The sequence below is a fragment of the Phytophthora sojae genome (assembly GCF_000149755.1).
Source record: "Phytophthora sojae unplaced genomic scaffold PHYSOscaffold_1, whole genome shotgun sequence".
Lineage (NCBI taxonomy): Eukaryota > Oomycota > Peronosporomycetes > Peronosporales > Peronosporaceae > Phytophthora > Phytophthora sojae.
Window position 1 is genome coordinate 6,143,625 of NW_009258115.1, and position 18,763 is coordinate 6,162,387.

Below are 18,763 nucleotides of genomic sequence, written 5' to 3' on the forward strand. Positions count from 1 at the left end.
AGCCGGTTCCTACGGGAAGAGGCGAGGAGAGTGTGGTCATAATGAACTCAGAGACTGCCGTGACGCCGGAGACTTCTGATTCAGCGCTCCTGGGTGGAGGTTCAGCTGTGGCTGCAATGGCCGTGGCAGACGCTCCCAGACACAGCTACGGAAACAAGAACGGTGCGTTCAAACGCAAGTTGGCCTACTGGCTGTACGGCACGGGACAGCCCTTCGACAACGTCGACAACGAACTGTTGCTGAGCGCTCTGAAGGCGCTGCGAGGGGATGTGGTGCTGCCGACCAAGCACGAGCTGGAGAACGAGCTGCTGGATCTGGAGTTCGCGGCCTCGAAGAGCAAGGTGACTAAAGCTATTAGTGGCAAGAAGTGCTGCCTCACGGTCGAGAACTGGGTGGATGCGGGAGGATGCAGCGTGACGACGTACGGAGTGGTGTGTGAGGGCGCGCCCTACTTTCTGGAGGCGAAGACTGCAGCGACCCAGGAGTTCAGCGGGGAGTTGATGGTCGGGGAGGTCGAATCAGTCATGGCGAAGGAGAAGAAGGCGGACATCTACGGGATTGTGACGCCTACGACGTCGACTCTGCCCAAGTACACTCGCGAGAGGATCATGAAGAAGCACCCTCGCTGCACATTCTTCTATGGGTGTGTGTGCAACGCGCTCAGATTGTTGCTGAAGGATATGGCTACTGCGCTTCCGTGGCTGAAGAAGGTTCAGGCTTCTGTGAGTGAGCTAGCAGACGTGTTTCGCGGAAACCATAAGCTTCAGGCGCTCATGTCCGCTGCGGAGACCAATCCGACAGGAGAGTTCCCGGATTCCAGCTCTGTATGCACGATGCTGGAGGCTGTGCTAGAGCATGAAAAGGGGCTTTACTCGGTTGTTGCGCGTCGAGACTTTGTCGATGCGAGCACACCGGCGGAGCAGGAGAAGCTGAAGCGTGTCCAGGACTTCGTACTGGGTGAGTCGTTTGTCCAGGATGGGCTCAACTCACTTGCCATTCTGCGCCCACTGCAGCAACATCTGAGGCATTTCCAGGAAGACCGACCCCCGCTTTCGCAGGTCTTCCCGTATTTCGTAGAGCTCTTGACCGTGTACTCGTCAATGGAGTGGCTGAGCAAGAAGGAGAAGGCGCTCATCACGTCCTGCATTAGCGAGCGCTTCAATGCTATCTACGGCGACTCCCACGGCGTAGCTTATTTGCTGGACCCGCTGTATCTGGGCGAGGCGTTGGATGAGAGGAAAAAGCAGGAGGTGGAAAGCTTCATCGCTCGCTTTTGCGAGCACGAGGGCCATTCTGTGGACATTTTATCACAGCTGGGGATGTTCAAGAGCGTGGTTGCCAAGCTCAGGCAAGGCAACCCAGCCTACTGGCAGTTGGTGCAGTCGGGGGCGGTGTCGCCGCATGACTTCTGGATGGAGCGACGAGGCCAGTGCCCGCATCTGCACCAACTGGCTGTGGCGGTCTTCGCTTTACCAGCCGCGAGTGCATCCCCCTCTCCGTCACTCGCAGCTCAGGGTTTCGATGTCACCTCGCGCTTCAACGGCAAGTTGACCCCGGACCAACTCCAGAAGCTCACACACGTGTACTGCAACTCGAGAAGAGAGGACAATGAGGCGGTGCCATCGACTCAGGCAAGGCAATCCAGTCTACTAGCAGTTAGTGCAGTCGGGAGCAGTGTCGCCGCGTGATGTCTGGATGGAGCGTCGAGGCCAGTATCCGTATCTGCACCCTCCTCAGCTGTAGCCGAGCCTTTGAGATGTCAACATGTTGCGCAATTCCACTTCAACTTGCCTTTCACTAACCCTGTATCCAGCATACTCTATGACCTTGCTAAGTTCCTTTCATTTCCGCATTGAGCCGGCTTCAATGGCGTCGAGAGGTGACGGGCTTGCAGTCGTGGACCGATGGACGGCGGAGTTGCACAAGCGCGTCGCTGAGACGTTGCACTCTGTGTGCGGGGCGTTTAAACAAGAGCTGGAGCTGGCAGCGCAGCCACCCGCGCCGCCGACTGCAGGCCAAGTGGACTATGATACGTACAACGACTGCTGCCAGAGGCTGGTGCGATACATTGCAGCGAATATGGACACGTCGCCGTACTTTACCCAGCAAATGGATAGGATAATTCTCGCCTGCCATAGTGACACATCGGAGCAAGTGCTGGGCTCCCTGGTGACGAAAGATGTGTGGCTTCGTCCGAGGGAGAAGACCCGCGGAGACCGGGAACGCGAAGACCAAGCTACCGCGAGCACGGCGCAAGAAGCTACAGTTGTGACGACAGCTCCCGTAGTTATAGGTATTCCAGGTGACCCCGTTGTTAAGACTGAAGGGAATGCTGTGGATGCGCCAACTCCAGACAGATTGCCGGTACAAATTGAAGCAGCGAAGCCAATGACGTCGACAAGTCGACGTAGTGTTTCATCTACTCGTCAAGATGTGGAAGTGGCTAAAGTACCATCATCATCTACTTCAGGGCGTAGCGGGGGAAAGAGACCCTCAGGAAGGAGACCCAGTATGACAACTGCACCGACAGCAAAACGACAGCGCCACGGAGAGGACGCCGTGATCGAGATTTTGAGCACCGCCGACGAGGAGGACGGCGAAGCGAGTGATGGTGAGAGACGTTTTGGAACTGAAACAGAGACCGAAGCGGAAGACGAGGAGGAAATGAGCGAAATTGTGGAGATTGGAGTTCACAATTCTGATGATGATGACGACGAAGACTGGGTTGAAAGTAGAAGTGGTGGCGAAGACGGTGGTGACAGTGATACTGCCATACGAGTGGCAACTACCCGCGAACCTGTTGCCGACGTTGTTGGAATCCTTTGCCACCCTGAAAACCGGTCCCCTCAACAGACTCGGGCTTTCAGGGAGCGCTTGTACAAGGGTATTCAGTTTCTAGATGCTCTATTGTGTAGACCATCACGCGGAAAGGTTTGCTCGCGAAACTGCCACGTGTTGCGAAAGCAGTGGTGTCGAGACATCGGTCCGTGTCGAGACAAGCTGTGCCAGCGCTGGCATGAAGTCGATGCTCACGTCTGGCGCTGTCAAAACACACACTGTGAGTACTCCATCCAAGTCAAGCTACGAGAGTCGATGCACCAAATTGAGCATCAGCATGAGCGAATCGACAGTGTGCGAAGGGAACTCGATGAGAGAAAGAAAGAACTGACCGAAGCCAATGCTTCTCGATTGACCAATCCGCCAAGCAAAATTTCTTTCTTAAGCAAGCAAGTGGACTTGCTTGAACGAGAATTAAGAAGCGAGCAAGAGCAGCTGGAATTTTATCAGTCTTTGGAGAGAGGGAATCTTGAAGCTGCAGAAGAAGCCGACATCAACCCACTAGCTGGGGACTTCCAGATGCATTACATGGTGAAAACACGGGGTGAAACCGCTGCAATAGATGATGGAGTGCGCACGAAAGAAGATACGAACCAAGTGGTTCCAGCTCGCCGACCAGTCATCGAAAAGGATGAGCTATTGCCTTCGTTGGCTGACCCGATTGGAAAGCTTTGCTACGCAGGGCAGCGTACCGCGGATGTTCAAGGAGTGTCTGCGGAAGTCCATTAGGTTTATTGATGCCTTACTATGCAAGCCACCTCATGGTAAAGTCTGCGTACGGGATTGCAAGATGATTAGCGAGAATCGGTGCACTAACGACGAGCCTTGTGATAATGAGTTGTGCGGCAATTGGCATCACGCGGAAGCACACACGGACAACTGCCGCAATCCCCAATGTGAATTCAAGCTTCGTATCATTTTGCGAGAAGTAATGCACGGTATCGAACACAATCAGCGAATTGTTCAGGAAGAACGCGCAAAGGTGCAAAAGAAGACACTGGCATTAGAAGCTATTCAGCGAGACGAAGAGAGCGCGAAGCACCATGCTGAAAGTTTTAATCTGCTAGACACTCGGCAGCAGGACCGCTTTTACGAGTCTAAAGTGCTCCAGGACGAGCTTGACCAACTCAAGGGGGACCTAGCGAAGGAAGAGCAACTACTACAAAACTTGTACGACAAAAGAACGGAGCTGAAGGAGAAGTTGTACACCATCGGAATCGACGAGAGCGATGACGTGATTGACGGGTTTCCAGAGTTCACCAGTCACTATGAGAACAAGCGGGGATCAAGAAAGCAGAGGGCACATTAAGTGCCAGCCAGCAATTTGCGACAGCGTACCTGCAGACCTGCCCGTTGAATATGGATTGGAGCACAAGGGCAGATTTTCGACAAATGCATGTGTTGTTCCTCAAATACATTGAAGTACTTAAGTATCTCGGCAAGAGAAGTCTGCAGTCTGGAGCGGCAACTTTATCGGAGGAGCTGAGTGCCCCTCGGTCAGCGACAAATCGCCAAGCGAAGTTGCGGTTGCAAGTTGCTGGGCCGGCATTTTTGATTACGTTCCAACGCCGAAGTGTTCGCATTGAGGTTGATCTGTGGCTGCGCTCAAAACGGTCACATGTGTGCTCTCTAAATGCGTGAACTCCAACATCCAGCTGACATGTGAAAGAGAACTGCAGCAACTCGCCTCCTCGTTCACAAGCTTTGTTGCCAACACTTCAGCAAGAGTACATGTGCCGGTACACTGTACTGTACATGCTGTCCGTCGAAGTACAACATGTCATGGCGACTCATCATGTGTGAAGAGATGAAGAGAGATCATACACTTCGCTTGTGAATGTCGGAACACTGAGCCCCAACGTCCCCGAAGCCTCCTCCAATACCAAGCAAGATTCGTCGAGTGGGGGATACTTCGCGCCGTTCGGAACTGACGAGCCGGCCGAGGAGCTCTTTGTCCGTAACGACAGCCTGAAAAAGATCGTGCCTATGGTCAATGTCGCCAAGGAGGCTCAGAAGCAGCCCGTTCCGACTAACAAGTGGTGGGCCAACATCATCCACGTAACCGACCTCAAGAACGTGACCAACTACGCTGCGGTGGTCCAACCCGTACGCCGTGAAGCTGCCGCGAACGGCCCCTTATGGAGTGCAGGCCTGCTACTCGTACTCGTACCGACACATCGCTCCCGAGGTCAAGGGCATGGTCAAGGAGTACAACCACTCGTACCACAACGACCTGACGCTGTCGTCGCACGAGTTCTTTTCGTACGAGCCCAAGTACGAAGTATACGAATGGGACGAAGGTGGCGCCAAACTGCGCACGTGTGACGAGGCCAGCGGCAAATGCATGGAGTCGGCTCTCGTGAGCGGCATGGCCTTCGTGTCCGCCACGTACGACGGACTCACCCCGCGCATCGACACGGAACACGACATCGTCGATCTGGACGACTCGGCACCGGGCAAGTTCGTCATCCACCTCAACAACAGCCAGACGTGGGTGCTGTACGCGAGCGACAAGAGCCTCAAGCTCCGTGTGGAGGACTCGGTGGTGTTCTCGATGAACGCGTCTGGATCATCGCTCGTGGCGGACGCGGGCTACTCGGGCACGATCCGCGTGGCGCTGCTGCCTGACGACGCCGACGACACGGTGTACGACGAGTTTGCTTCGTGCATGGTGCGCGGTGGCAGCGTGTCGATGGAGTCGCGCACACGGTACTCGTTGCATTGGGACGTGGAGGGCAGCAGTTGCCAGACAGTGGGTCTGCTGCATTTCGCGCTGCCGCACCAGTTGGAGTCGATGAGCGGATCTCCGACGGCGTCGAGCAGTGCTGGAGCCATTATGTTGCACTCGGCTACTCGCGGTGTGATGGTGGGTCAGGTGACGACTACGCCGACGTGGTCGTTTGTGGAGGCCGAGGCAGACTTCGAGGTGGACTTTTACCCGCCGCGTAAGCCGTCTGCGTGGATCATCAAGGACATGCTGAAGACACTGCAGAAGGACATCATCGCCAACTGGTCCGACTGGGACAACGGCAAGTATTACCAGAAGTACGCGTCGCTGTGTCTGATGGCGGCAGACAGCACGATCGTTGGCTCGGACACGACGCTTCTGTCGTATTGTTTGGAGAAGCTGGAGGCTATGATCGAGCCGGTGCTGAACAACACGCTGTCACCGCCGCTCATGTACGACACGCTCTACAGCGGTTTGATCTCGAGCTCTATCTTCCAGACGGGCAGCATCTACACGGAGTTCGGCAACGGCATTTACAACGACCACCACTACCACTACGGCTACTTCGTGACGGCTTCTGCTATGCTGAAGCACCTGGACCCGAAGTGGTCGCGCATGCCGGAGCTGGAGAAAATCATCTGGACGATGCTGCGTGATGTGACAAACCCGAGCGCCGAAGACAAATATTTCCCTCGGTTCCGTCACTTTTCGTGGTATTTGGGCCACTCGTACTCCCACGGAGTGACCTCGATCGAGAACGGCAAGGATGAGGAGAGTACGTCGGAGGATATCAACTTCTACTATGGCATGACGTTGTGGGGCAAGGTGACTGGGAACAAGGCGGTGGAGGACCTGGGAAGCCTGATGCTTCGTCTCGATGCCCACGCGATTCGGACGTACTTCTTGCTCAAGTCGGACAATACGATCCATCCACCTGAGATTGTCCGCAACCGCGTTACGGGTGTCTTCTTTGATAACCGGGTCTGGTACAACACTTGGTTTCTGGACAGGGTGTACGCTATCCACGGGATTCAGATGATCCCGGTGTCTCCGATCAACGAGTTGGCCCGCACGTCGACTTTTGTGGAGCAGGAATGGAACGACGTTTTGTCCAAGGAACGTATTGTGGTCCATGCACTGACCAACTACACGTGGCTCTCGTTGCTTCTTGTGAACGCTGCAACTGTGAACCCGATGGACTCGCTACGCAAGTTGAAGAATGCAACGATGGACGATGGTCTTTCTCGTTCGTGGGCACTGTATAACGCTGCTACTCGTTGCAGAGATGACGTGGATGTTAACGTGTCGGCGGCTATCAAGTTGACCGTCCAGGCATAGTTAGCATCGCTTCGTTCTCACCTGAAAAGGGAAAACGTTTATAAAAAAATGATAACTCTTTGTGACTGCAAAACACCTTTGTCCTTGCTGTAGAACACCAGATCCTATTTTTTTGCAAACAAGCCAAGCGGACGGGGCAGTTTAACTTAAACTCGGCTTAAACTTTCAGCCGAGTGATAGAGGGTGACCGCCTCGCTATGCTCGGCGGTCCTTTTTTTTATAATCTATCGATGATGATGACTAAAACATCAACATCTATTATGAATAAACGATAACGTTATTTGTTTCAGATTACACACACTCAATCCTCAGGCATCAACAACCTAGGCACTTGGTACATAAACAATCCAAAGTACCTAAATGGAGTTTTCAAAATGTCCTTGTTTAAGAGAATGGGTTCAGGCTCGGTTCTATAGTAAATAGTGGTCCATTGATGGTTATGTCGTTGTTACATGTATTTCTCGGTGTTTTTATCTTATGTAGCGCAGTAGCAACTGGGCTAGAACTACTAGAACCACTTTCCGTCGCCGCTACAATAACCACTGCCACCACCCACCTCCCGTTACTTTCGTCACTATGCCTTCAAGCTTCGCGCCAATATAATTCGTGCTAGCTCGACCTCCCTCTGCTCTGTGCATTTGGCACGCCAATGAAGCTCTCATACATGACAGCGCATTCCGCGGCAGCCGTACCTGCCAAATTATGAGATGGAGCTGGGTCGACCAGGCAATCGTAACAGACCAATATACCAAAGTAAGTAATTTAAATAATAAACTAACTACATGTAACCTGGCAATCGACTTATTATCAAATCTTCGTTACCTTACATTGGCTTGTGGATACCACAGAACGAGCAAGGAGCAGCTACACTGTACCTGCGCTCTGTTGCGCATCATGGAATTTATCAGATATTATGGGTAACAACAGCTCTCTAGCTTGGTTGACCTGGCATCACCACCACACAGACTGAAATTCTTGATCGACGCAGTGTCGGGACTACCCGTGAATTAGTCCCGGTGTGGCAACGATTCACACTCGGCCCCATGAATATATCTCTTGGCAGGAACACAAACACTGTTGATAGCGACCTGTAGAACACATTCTCTAAATCATATGCTTCACTTGCCATACTAATATATAGATCTTTGTATGGTGCCTAATTCAAGATCTCCAAAGTGCCGATTTCAAGTCCAAATGAGCATTAGGCACAATATCCTAGTTTGTTGATGCCTGTCAATCCTGGTCGGGTTGGGGTGACGCCCTCCCGGGAAGCTAGGGCCGGCATGATGCTAGCCCAACGCTTCCGGCAGGTGCTTCACCGCATCTGCCAGTCTTTCACGGGTCTCTCGCTCTCCACTATCACCTCTCAACCAGTCTCTATCTCCCCACAGTCACCGCGCGGCCGCCCCGCGCGCACTGCGCCGCAGCCCCGCCGTCATCTCCGCTTAGGTACGTTTAATGTGCAATCGCTTGGTTCACAGCGGAAGCAGCACGAGACGCTTCCACGCGACCTGGATGCATACAAGGTCGACATACTCGGGCTCCAGGAGACACGTCTCGCTTATCAGAGCGAACAGAAGGCAGGTACGTTTACGCTGCTAACTCTACCGACATCAAACCCCCGCCATGGCATTGGTTTTGCTGTTTCCTCTCACCTCCACAGGTTCCTGTACAAGTATTGGGCTGAATCAGACCGAGGTGGCGTGCTTCAGCTTCGCCTCCGTGTTGGGCAGCGTGGGAACGTTATCAACGTGTACGCGCCGCACAGCGGCTACCCCTTGACCGAGGTTGATGCCTTCTATGAAGATCTCCATGCGGCAACGTCCAAGCTACCCAAACGCAACACGACATTCATTCTTGGTGATTTTAATGCCAAAGTGGGCAGGCTTCGCGACCAAGAGCCCTTCCTCGGGCCTTGGGGTCGAGGCCGCCGCACCGAAACGGTCACATACTAGCGTCGTTTTGCGATGCAAATGATTGATTTGTGTATCACTAACACTGCTTTCAGGAAAAGAGCGCGCAACATTACAACGTCGACACTGCGACTTCCAAGCTACAGCATTTTCAACCAGATCGACTACATCATTTGCAGCCAACATGTCAAGCAACTCTGTCGCAACGCCCAGTCATGGGGGGGCACGCTCACCCCATCCGACCACAAGCTCGTGACACTCGACTTTGACCTACAAGCCCTCCGACGTCTCCGCCGTGCCCCGCTCCACACCCCCGACACCCGCCTCGCAACCCGCAGTCTCGTACACAACTCGCAACTCCGTCATGAATACCGACGGACTCTCGCAGACAGACTCATCGAGCTACGGCGGGCGGGATCAGCCGACCAACAATGGAACGCAGTGCTATCAATAGCGCTGGAAGCCGCAGCTGACACTGTCGGCTATCAGCCTCTGATACCTCACGTAAAAATCGTCGACCCGGGGCTCGCCCGACTCACGTTCGAACAGAGACGGCTCCGTATCAACAACGATCACGCCCAAGACGTCGCCGACCTACGAAAACGTCGGAACCGCCTACGCCATGAGATTCGAGAACACAGCAAGGCACTGGCCCCAACGAAGCCATCAACACCAAGTTGGCGGCCATCGAGAACGCTCCTGGCACTGCGCAAATGTTCGAGACCACCAAGACCCTCTTCCAACGACGCACCGCTCTAACCTCGTTATGTGACACACCAGGCAAATATATACTAAGCAAGACACGCGCCGGCGAACGGATCAAAACGCACTTCGCAGAACAATTCATCGACCCGACCAGAGAACCGATTGCCCCGGACGGCATTCAACGAGCCCTCCAGAACCCGATCACAGCCGCCGAATTTGAACGCGCGTTCAACCGCCTACGCAACGACCGCGCGCCAGGCCCCGACACCATCCCAGCCGAGCTACTGAAGTATGGCGCCGACGTCTTAGCTCCGCCGCTTGCCGAGACCCTCAACCACGCTCTGTCAACCGGAGAGCACATCCATCTGGGAGATGGAATCCTCCTAGGCCTATCGAAGCCAAACAAACCTGCTGGTCACTGCTCCAGCCTTCGACCGATCGTCCTCCTGAACAGCATCCGCAAAGCCGTCTCGCTCGTGGTGCTGAACAGGATATCACCGAAAGTTGAGCAGTACCTATCGCCACATCAAAGCGGTTTCCGGCCCAGTCGCAGCACCGCATACTCGGTGTGGGCTCACAGGTGGATAGCAGCTCGCGCCCAAAGATACAAGGAACAATATCACATCCTAGGGATCGACCTCACGCGAGCTTTTGACACGATCAATCGCGACAAACTACTCTCCGTGCTGGCTACAATTCTCGACAACGACGAGCTACGACTCATACGACTTCTACTCCGCGGGACCCAACTCTCAGTTCGGCACGGCCACCATCTGCTCTCACCATTTGAGTGCAATACAGGTACACCCCAAGGCGACTCACTCTCACCAGTTCTCTTTGTTGTCTATCTAGAAGCAGCACTCCGTGACCTCGCAGATCAACTCAACGTGCCGCATGACCTCCTCGCCAATATGATTGTCTACGCGGACGACGCAGATTTTGACTGCGCGAACCGCACGACGGTTGACCTGATCAAGTCTCAAGCCGCCGCCATCCTGTCCAAGTGGTACCTCAAGATGAATACAGCAAAGACAGAGCACACCGTTGTTCGTCGGAGCCTCGCGGCTCAGCCAAACCGAACGGACCGCGCCAAGGAAGAAACGTGGCGCAACACGCGCAAACTCGGTTCCCTTCTCGGCGACGCCGAAGGTGTCTCCCGTCGGACCACTCTTGCGACCGCAGCGCTCCACCAGATGTGGAAACTCTGGTTGCGACCGACAAAGACCAAGGAAGCTACTCGTATTCGCCTCTACAACAGCTTCGTCCTGCAAATCTTGCTCAACAACTGCGGCACATGGGCCCTAACACGCGCCGACCTGCTCAGCCTTGAAGCTTTTCACCGTCAACAACTGCGCGCAGTCATCGGCCGCAAGTACCCGTACTCCATTACAACGACCAGACTCTTCGAGCGCACAGGCACTGAGCCTCTTCGATACCATATCAGCAAGGAGCAGACTTCGTCTGGGATTACCTGGAGACATTCGAGTTCGGAGGCAGCTGGTGTGGCCGACGCAAGTCCGGGCCCACAGCGTAGCCTTGGGAAGAGCCAAGACAAGGCGTTTCAGGAGTGAGGTACACACGCCTCACAGGATCTAAGATTTGGGCTTTTAGCTCAGATTCTGGGTTGTGTGATCTAAGGTCAAGGTCTAGCCTCGCGGCTAATTCCGTGAATTTGGATCCCGCATCGCCACAGCTACAGTTACAGTTTACTGAACTCAAGTGAAATCCGAAGTTGTCCTACCATTTTTCATGTTTGTCCTAGCAAAATGACTGACTGTGGATAAGTCGAAAGAACTGTGGTTTGTGCTTCATTTATGCTATTGAGCACTTGGAAATGTGGAAAACTCGAGGAGTGACGCCTGTCTAACCCCCCCCCTCTATTTCCAGATCCGGAGTGGATATAGCCACATACGATTTCACGAGAAAGTACGAAATATATGACGAGTATGTGCCGGACCATAAATCTGATTCTGCATCGCTCTCAGCCACTCTTTTCATTTTGGAATTTGCAGGTTTCGAGGTAAGCGGCGGGATGCGTGGCGTGCGGCAGCGGCGCTTGAACGATGGCCCAGTAACGTACGTGGGTATGAACATGCCGCCTAGTGGGAAGGTGCGGTTGTGCACATCTGCGGCTAGCAGGAGCGCATGCAGGCTCGAGAATATAGATTAAAGAAGCTTTATCGCGCTAGAAAACATTTGAACGCCCACTTGCGCATGAATTGCGTTTTTGTGTTGAGTAGCCACACGCAGTGACGTGCTAAGGGATATCCTTCCTCGATACCTCTTGTATGATGCTTTGGTAGTGCACTCGTTCCATTGTCGCCTCTGTATTGTCCTCAGGGCGACGCTTAGCGCTGCACGCGGGATGTCATTTTTCCACAAAATGTACGCGTTTGAGGTTGAGTTTTGAGGCACAAGAAGTCCTTTGCGTGAGTTTCATTCGTGAACGGATGAGGGATATGGAGTTCTTCATGGCTTCAGGCCTCGTTAGTATCAGTAATGAATAATGCACGCACAACGTCACCATGAAGAGCAGCTTAGGTGTCCATTTCCATTTTCGACTTTTTGGTCGCTTGCAATGCGAATCTCACACCCGTCTAAGTACGATAATTTGCACATCAAGCATTCACTAAGTACGATATCCTAGGCTCACCACATAATATGCCCATTCCCATGAAATAGTATGTGACTCATACTCGTCCTTTCAGATCCCCGAAATCCCCGATCTTAAATGGGGCGTGTGACCTCATTTTTTGTGCTGTACATTATCGGAAATATCGTGCTAAACGCAAGCGAATTAGTACTTTCTGCTTTTTACGAGTAATTTTTACTTTCAAATTTTTGATTGTCAATTAGGTACGAAATTTGATTGGTCAACTTCAAACACAATTATCTTGAAAACTCCAAATAGGGGGTTTCAATGAAAGCATTAATGATGATTATTTTTCTATCAAAATGAGTCGGGGCTATGTGCCTGCAATATCCATCCTGGAAGATTTGAAATTCACTCAAAATCTGGTGTGTCACATATAGCTGTCTGGCCGGCAAACTGGTGCCCTCTCGACGCGCTAGCTGAAACCATGACTAGCTAGCCCGGAATCGCCTCTGTCGTTTGAGTACACGTAGTTCATTTGACCCTCGCTTCCTTTTTGTATATCGACCCGGTAATGAGGGCACTCCCAAGGTGATTGATCCGAGTAAAACGGACGCAACCAATGCGCCCGGCGCAGAATCAGCCCAAACGATGCGTCTCCCGAGACGCATCTTTGGCCAGATCAAATCCTCATTTTCGCCAAACGATAATCCTTATCGATGCTTTGTACATTGAAACCCCCAAATGGTTCGTAAGCATCATCTTGTTTGACGTGGTTTGTCCTAGGAGATAAGACAAAATCGTGTTTTGGTGTGGCATACATCGGTCGTTTTTGTCCTTGGAAGCTGGAAAAAAGACCAAATATGATTTTTATATGGGGTGACTTTTGACCCCCAGGTGTGTCTTACTAGATCGCTGGCGCTTAACCCGGGAGGGCGTTTCTCCAGTGATAACATGGAGCGACTAGATGTACTTGATCGCTGTCGCTTGAAGGCTGTTCAGCTATCATCTGAAAAATCTCAAATGGGTCTCATCTTCATCTTCCGATAAAATGGTCGATAGCAGCGATGATGAACTATACATGAAACTTTGGTAACGCTTTACAGTAGAGAATGAATAGTATTTTAAGAAGCAATCTATGACTCAAGGTCAACGCTTTTCGAAGCTCATGCCAAGTTTGTGAAACGCGCGAAAAGAAATTCATGATTCTCTGCTTATACCACAGTGTAGAGGGGTCACGTCACAGTGGTGATGGCGGCCCACGTGAGCAGCCAGAGCCGACAGTGATCGACTTGACGATCGAGTAGTGTGGCGAGCGGCGGCACGGACGGTGACCGGATGAGTGACGGGGGCGACGGACGGTGGCAGGAACGAGTCAGCTGGCTCGAGCCTCAGCGAGGAGGTCAAAGTTGAAGTATGGGGACTACAAAAGATCGCGAGGAGGGGTGAACGACGGACGGTAACAGGGGACAAGTATCGACGAGGGCGAGGCGACGTCAATGACCGCAGCGTGCGGCCAGCAAGCGACGAGAGCGGGGATGAGGCCCCGAAAGGGGGAGATGTCCAAGTTGTAGGAGTGAGAAGGCGTCGTAGGTAGGAGTAGAGAGGTCGTCGGGGGTAGTTTAAGTGGGGGCAACAAGCCGCGGTTGCGGCTCGACCCTCAGTTGCGATTTAGTTACAGGCTTGTGACTAATCTCAGCTAATACAAAGAGTTGCGCCGAAAGAGCACGGGTTCCAGCGTTGAGTACTGCGATCGCGGAGGTCGGCTAGCGCACGGAGTAACAGCGAGGTAGGCGATAGTGGCGGGCAGCGCCTTAGGAGCGTATGTTGGTCGAATAGGGCGGCGGGACCGTGGAGAGAGACCACGGGGGTACGAGGAACGCTCGGAGAAGAGGAGCACCTTGGCCGTACAGGGAGAGTCCGGAGCGAGCCTCACTGGCACGTGGTGACGGAGCTCTTCCACCTATGTGTGCGTGTTGCATGTCCGGATTGGTCCTGTTGGGGCATCCTGTGGATACCGGAGCCTAGGTACCGAGAACGCTCCCCCCTTGCCGTCCCTATCTCGAGCGTGTCTGGTTGATGGACCAGTAGCTGTCTGGTCGACCTCTACGGCTCGCGCTTGCTGGCAGTCGGCCCCTATAGGTGTTGGCTGTCTACTCTACTGTGAGAAACGGAGCGGGCACGGTGGACGTGCAATGAGAATGGGAATGCGGTTGGAGAAAACTACATGGTGGTCATGACAGGCGCTGACCGGGCACAGCTATGGGGACTAGTCGTGCGGGCTCGGCGTCAGTGGCTCAAACCCCGCAGGCGAACCGGAGTACGTAAGGCGGACGGAAACGGATAACTAAGTGCGAATGTCTTGTATGATTTAAGGTTAACGAAGGTATGGAACAGATGGCTACGAACGTGGGTATTGTGGCGCGCAACCAGCGCGCCGAACGCCGCTCGACGGAGCGAGCGAAGCAGCAGGCGACGAGCACCGTGAACACGGACGATGGCGGCACTGTGGCCTTGGAGACGGAGGAGACCCGCGGCGTTTCCGGCGACACGCCGATGGGAGCTGCCAGCGGCATGAGCGTGACGATCGGAGGCAACAACGGGGGACACCCGGCTGGCGACGACAGTCAGTCCAGCGGCACCGGCGGCAACGACGGAGGACGTACGGCTGCCAACCGTGGCAGCGACGGAGCCGACAGCAACGACGGTGGACGCCCCACAAGTGGACAAGGAGGCGTCCAGCCCCGTGGTAACGGCGGAGACGCGACACCTGCTGCGAGTGGTGGAGCGTCTGGAGGAGCACCGGTATAACCAGGCGGCACCGTGCACCGCCGGCGGGACGGACGATGGAGACGACGACGCCGAGTGTTGCGGCAGGAGCGGAGCCACAGCAGATCGTGGTCCGCGAGTGCCCGAAGCCCCTAAAGCTGACCAAGTTCAAGGGGCTGGACGACCCATACCCGTGCCGATGTGGTTGAAGACGGTGAGGGCCGAGGTGCGCCGGTAGGCAATGACCATGGGTGTGCAGTGGACGGATGCGCAGCTGTACCACGAGGTCGCACTGAACCTCGACGGCGAGGCGCAGCGCTAGTTCGCCACGGTCATGAAATCGGTGCCTCCAGAGGAAGAGGCAATCAACACGTTGGCGAGGATGCTCAGGACGAAGTACATGACGCAGAGGTCGACCCGAAGTTGACGAAAATAGTACTAAATAGTAATATTTCTTACTTATACCAGCTATATCATGCTCCTACGCCGTCTTCTTTTAGCCTCCACAAGTCCTTTTCACTCTGTATTGATTTCGCGTAGTTGCTACTTAAATGTTTAACTTTAGATGTTTTAAAACCGTGTCGGGAGATGTGGCAGTTGGTCCGTCCATACAAAACCTTGAGCCCTGGCTGGCCCGGGTAAACCCGTGGCTTGTGGGCGGGTGGGTACGGGTACCCGACTTCGGCTTGGACGGCTGCACGGGCGGGTACGGGTACCCGGTCAGCACCGTTTGCGAGCCCTAATGCGCAGGGGGCGCTTGGTGGACTACGCGCAGTCCCTGCGCGAGATCGCGGAGCGCGGCGAGATCGGCGACTATTGGCAGGTGAACGCGTTTCTCAAGGGCATGAGCAGCGTGGCGGGGCGACGCAGGTGCGCGGTCACAGGCCTCAGACGTTGGACGAGGCCTTGAACGTGGCAATCGCACAGGAACTGGTTCCCACAGGGGCCAATCAGAGCGCGTCTAGCGGTTTGAAATTTCAAACGGCCCGGATCAGACTGGTGGACAGTACAAACAACAGAGATCAGTAGACGACGACGCGAGGTGCCCGGCCAAGACGCTGAAGGTCGAGGGCGTGTACGGGGGAGCGGCGGGTCAGAACGGTAGCTACGGCAACCCTGCGCTCGCCACGCGCGAGGGCCGCATGCGCAACCACGAGCGGTATCTCAACGAGCGGCGACAACGAGGAGCAGGAGACAACGACCTCTGTTTCTATTGCGGCAAACCAGGGCACTCTGCGACGTAAAGGCGGCTGACTTGGAGCTAGCGAAGCGTCAACGGCTGCGGAGTTCGGCCAGAAGCGAGGCGACCACCAGGGAAACAAGCGGCGAGCATAGGGGACCAAAACCTACGCCTCGCTAACCCTGGATCGGGTAAGAAAGGAAGACGAGCGGCACTACGGCCAGTAGGGCCGTTGGAGGGGCCGAGGAACGGAGGACGACCGGTCAGCTCGCAAAGGCACGGCGGTCAGAAACGGAGGGTGACGTTCAAAGATACGGATGGCGCAGCCGCCGGAGTACTCGAAAGAATGGCGGAAGGGGTCGCGGGGTCTCCGTCTGGGAATGGCGCAGCAGCCACCGAAGCGATGACAGTGATACCTCAGACTAGGGATGGCTACGAAGGAGGCGATACGTCAGCCGGGAGCGCGGCGGTGACGGTGATGCCCTCGGCAACGAACCCGATGGGAAAGAAGGAGGACACGAACGGCCGGAACGGTATGACGGGCAGCGTGGACAGCAGCGTGACGAACCGGCGTGTGGTGTCCGACACCCGCGTCGTGCTGCGTGAGTGCGGGTTCGACACCCGTGGCGAGCTGAGCAAGGCGGAAGTGGCAGCATTGGTGACGAAACAGCTGGACGCATGGGTGGCTGCGCAGGATGCCACAGACGACGCCCGCGGTGATGAAGCGACACCGGACAAGCTGCTCTGGCGGAGGAAGCCCGTGTGAAGGACGCCGAGAGGCGCACGTGTTGCTGATAAAGTTGAGCACGATGACGAATGAAGCGATGCTAGCCGACGCAACGGAGCGGCAACAGCACCGTCGCCGGAGAAGGGTCGCGCGCGAGAGAGCCCGACGCGAACGACGAGCCGAGCGGCAGTGATCCGTCGGAGTTGCTCCCTGCAAGCCACGTCACCCACACAAGCTCGACAGCAGACCAACAAAGCCACGGCTAACCAACAAAGTCACCACGAATTCCGCTTTTTTCATGCCGCTGGCTAAGACGTCCAGGATGAAGCGCAGCTGTACGAAGCGTCCTGCCTCCGTGTATAAGGCTGGCATCCGCAGCTTCATCGCCGCCTGCGGGTACCTCGACCTAACGCACGTCGAACACTAGCATCAAGAACGTAACACACTGCGCAGACAAGTGTCAGCTCTAAGGAGCAGCGTCGGTACTCAGGAAGACAACGCAACACGTATTTTCCACATGGCGATTTGAGGGTTAAGGTGGAAAACATCTCGAAGGTGACAAACCCTCTGCTAACACCAACTGCAGTACACTAAAGTGAAATCGCACTGCCCCAACCTACAGAGAGACTAGCTCAGGCGGGACTTACTCTCAATTTGAAGAAATGCGTGCTTGCGGCGAAACTATGGAGTACTATGGGTACTATTCCAGGCGTTCCGGGGGCCGACGGCAGTCGGGGACAAGCTATTCATACGGGCGGGCTACTATCGGCGTTTGTTGAGAGCTTTGGATCGAACATGGCACCCATTACGAAGTTATTGCGAAAGTACGTCGAGTGATATACACCTTGTCATGGAGCTCCGTTTGGACGTATGAAAACGGTCTATACTTGAATCCACCTTTCCGTGTTGTGACGGATGCGGGTATGGTGGGTGTGGGCGCTTGCTGATGCAAGACCAAGACAGCGGCTAAATGAGCAACACAAAAAATACAGCTGCAATTAAGTATGACATCACGGAGTTGGGGTGCTTGGCGGTGGTATGGGCGACCAAGTTCTCCCGTCCTTACCTTTTTTTGCCGTACAGGTAAGTCCGGCAAAATCTTTACTATTATCAGCGATTTCTCATGACGCGCCCGAACCTGACGTAGGTGGGCACTCACCTTGCAGGAGTTTGACTCTAAGGTCGAATACCGGCAGGGTAGCACAAACCTGGTCGCGGATGCAGTCCCCCGACTACTTGTGGTACCTTCGGACATGCCCACGGACGGCACACACCGCATCACAGGCATCATGACGCCTGTGGTGAGGCGTGATCCGACGACGGAGCTGATGAAGCCAGCGGTGGCCACGGAAACGGTGCCTTTGGAGCAACTTACCAGCGAAGACAACGACAATGCGCCCAAGATCATTGAAGAGAGGCCCGACAACGGCGAGTGGAACAACAAAGCCGAAGCAGCAGACGACAGCTCCACGGCGACCATCAGGATAGACGGAGGTGACGGTACTGGGCGACGAGTAGCGGCGAAGCGGTATGAAGCTGGACGTGGTGGCGAACTGCTGAACATGAACCTGTAAGACGACGAGCTAGTGATCCCACGTGGCAACTTACCGATGAGAAGATCATGGATGCGCCGCGGGAGGGTCGACCGATCCACTGGATGGAGTCGGGCAAACACTAAGGGCGGAAAATGACAAAGACGTTTGAGTTAGCGACGATTGAGACAGCAGTAAACGAGTTGTCCTATCTCTAGTATTATGGTATACGTTGTCCTTATGACTACGTGTGACTAGGAGACCCCATATCTACGCACGCTTTGCGTAAATGTACTTGTGACCGAACCTGATGCGCGAAGTAAGGCGCCGTGGGGCGGGCTGCCAGCAGTGAGTCTTCGCAAGGCACGATAGAGATGCCCCCCCCCCCCCCGCCCCCCCCCCGCCACCGAAAAGCATACGCGGAGTTGCGAGGTGGTCAG

At 54.6% G+C, this 18,763-nt stretch overlaps 4 protein-coding genes across 4 annotated transcripts; all 4 read left to right on the plus strand.

Moving 5' to 3' along the window:
* Window positions 1–4,569: 4,569 nt before the first annotated feature.
* On the plus strand, window positions 4,570–6,904 carry PHYSODRAFT_260351 (putative endo-1,3-beta-glucanase; the record flags this gene model as incomplete). Its single annotated transcript, XM_009517334.1, has 3 exons — window positions 4,570–4,577; window positions 4,644–4,944; window positions 4,988–6,904. The coding sequence occupies 3 exons, from the start codon at window positions 4,570–4,572 to the stop codon at window positions 6,902–6,904; spliced, it is 2,226 nt and encodes a 741-aa protein (XP_009515629.1).
* A 7,608-nt stretch (window positions 6,905–14,512) lies between these two features.
* PHYSODRAFT_252072 (hypothetical protein) lies at window positions 14,513–15,206 on the plus strand (the record flags this gene model as incomplete). Its single annotated transcript, XM_009517335.1, has 3 exons — window positions 14,513–14,777; window positions 14,800–15,110; window positions 15,144–15,206. 3 exons carry the CDS (start codon window positions 14,513–14,515, stop codon window positions 15,204–15,206), a joined length of 639 nt encoding a protein of 212 aa, XP_009515630.1.
* A 420-nt stretch (window positions 15,207–15,626) lies between these two features.
* Window positions 15,627–16,830, plus strand: PHYSODRAFT_252074 (hypothetical protein; the record flags this gene model as incomplete). The annotated part of the gene is made up of 3 exons (XM_009517336.1): window positions 15,627–15,754; window positions 15,906–16,043; window positions 16,491–16,830. 3 exons carry the CDS (start codon window positions 15,627–15,629, stop codon window positions 16,828–16,830), a joined length of 606 nt encoding a protein of 201 aa, XP_009515631.1.
* Window positions 16,831–17,484: 654 nt separating this feature from the next.
* Window positions 17,485–18,365, plus strand: PHYSODRAFT_293928 (hypothetical protein; the record flags this gene model as incomplete). The annotated part of the gene is made up of 2 exons (XM_009517337.1): window positions 17,485–17,615; window positions 17,939–18,365. The coding sequence occupies 2 exons, from the start codon at window positions 17,485–17,487 to the stop codon at window positions 18,363–18,365; spliced, it is 558 nt and encodes a 185-aa protein (XP_009515632.1).
* Window positions 18,366–18,763: the final 398 nt, after the last annotated feature.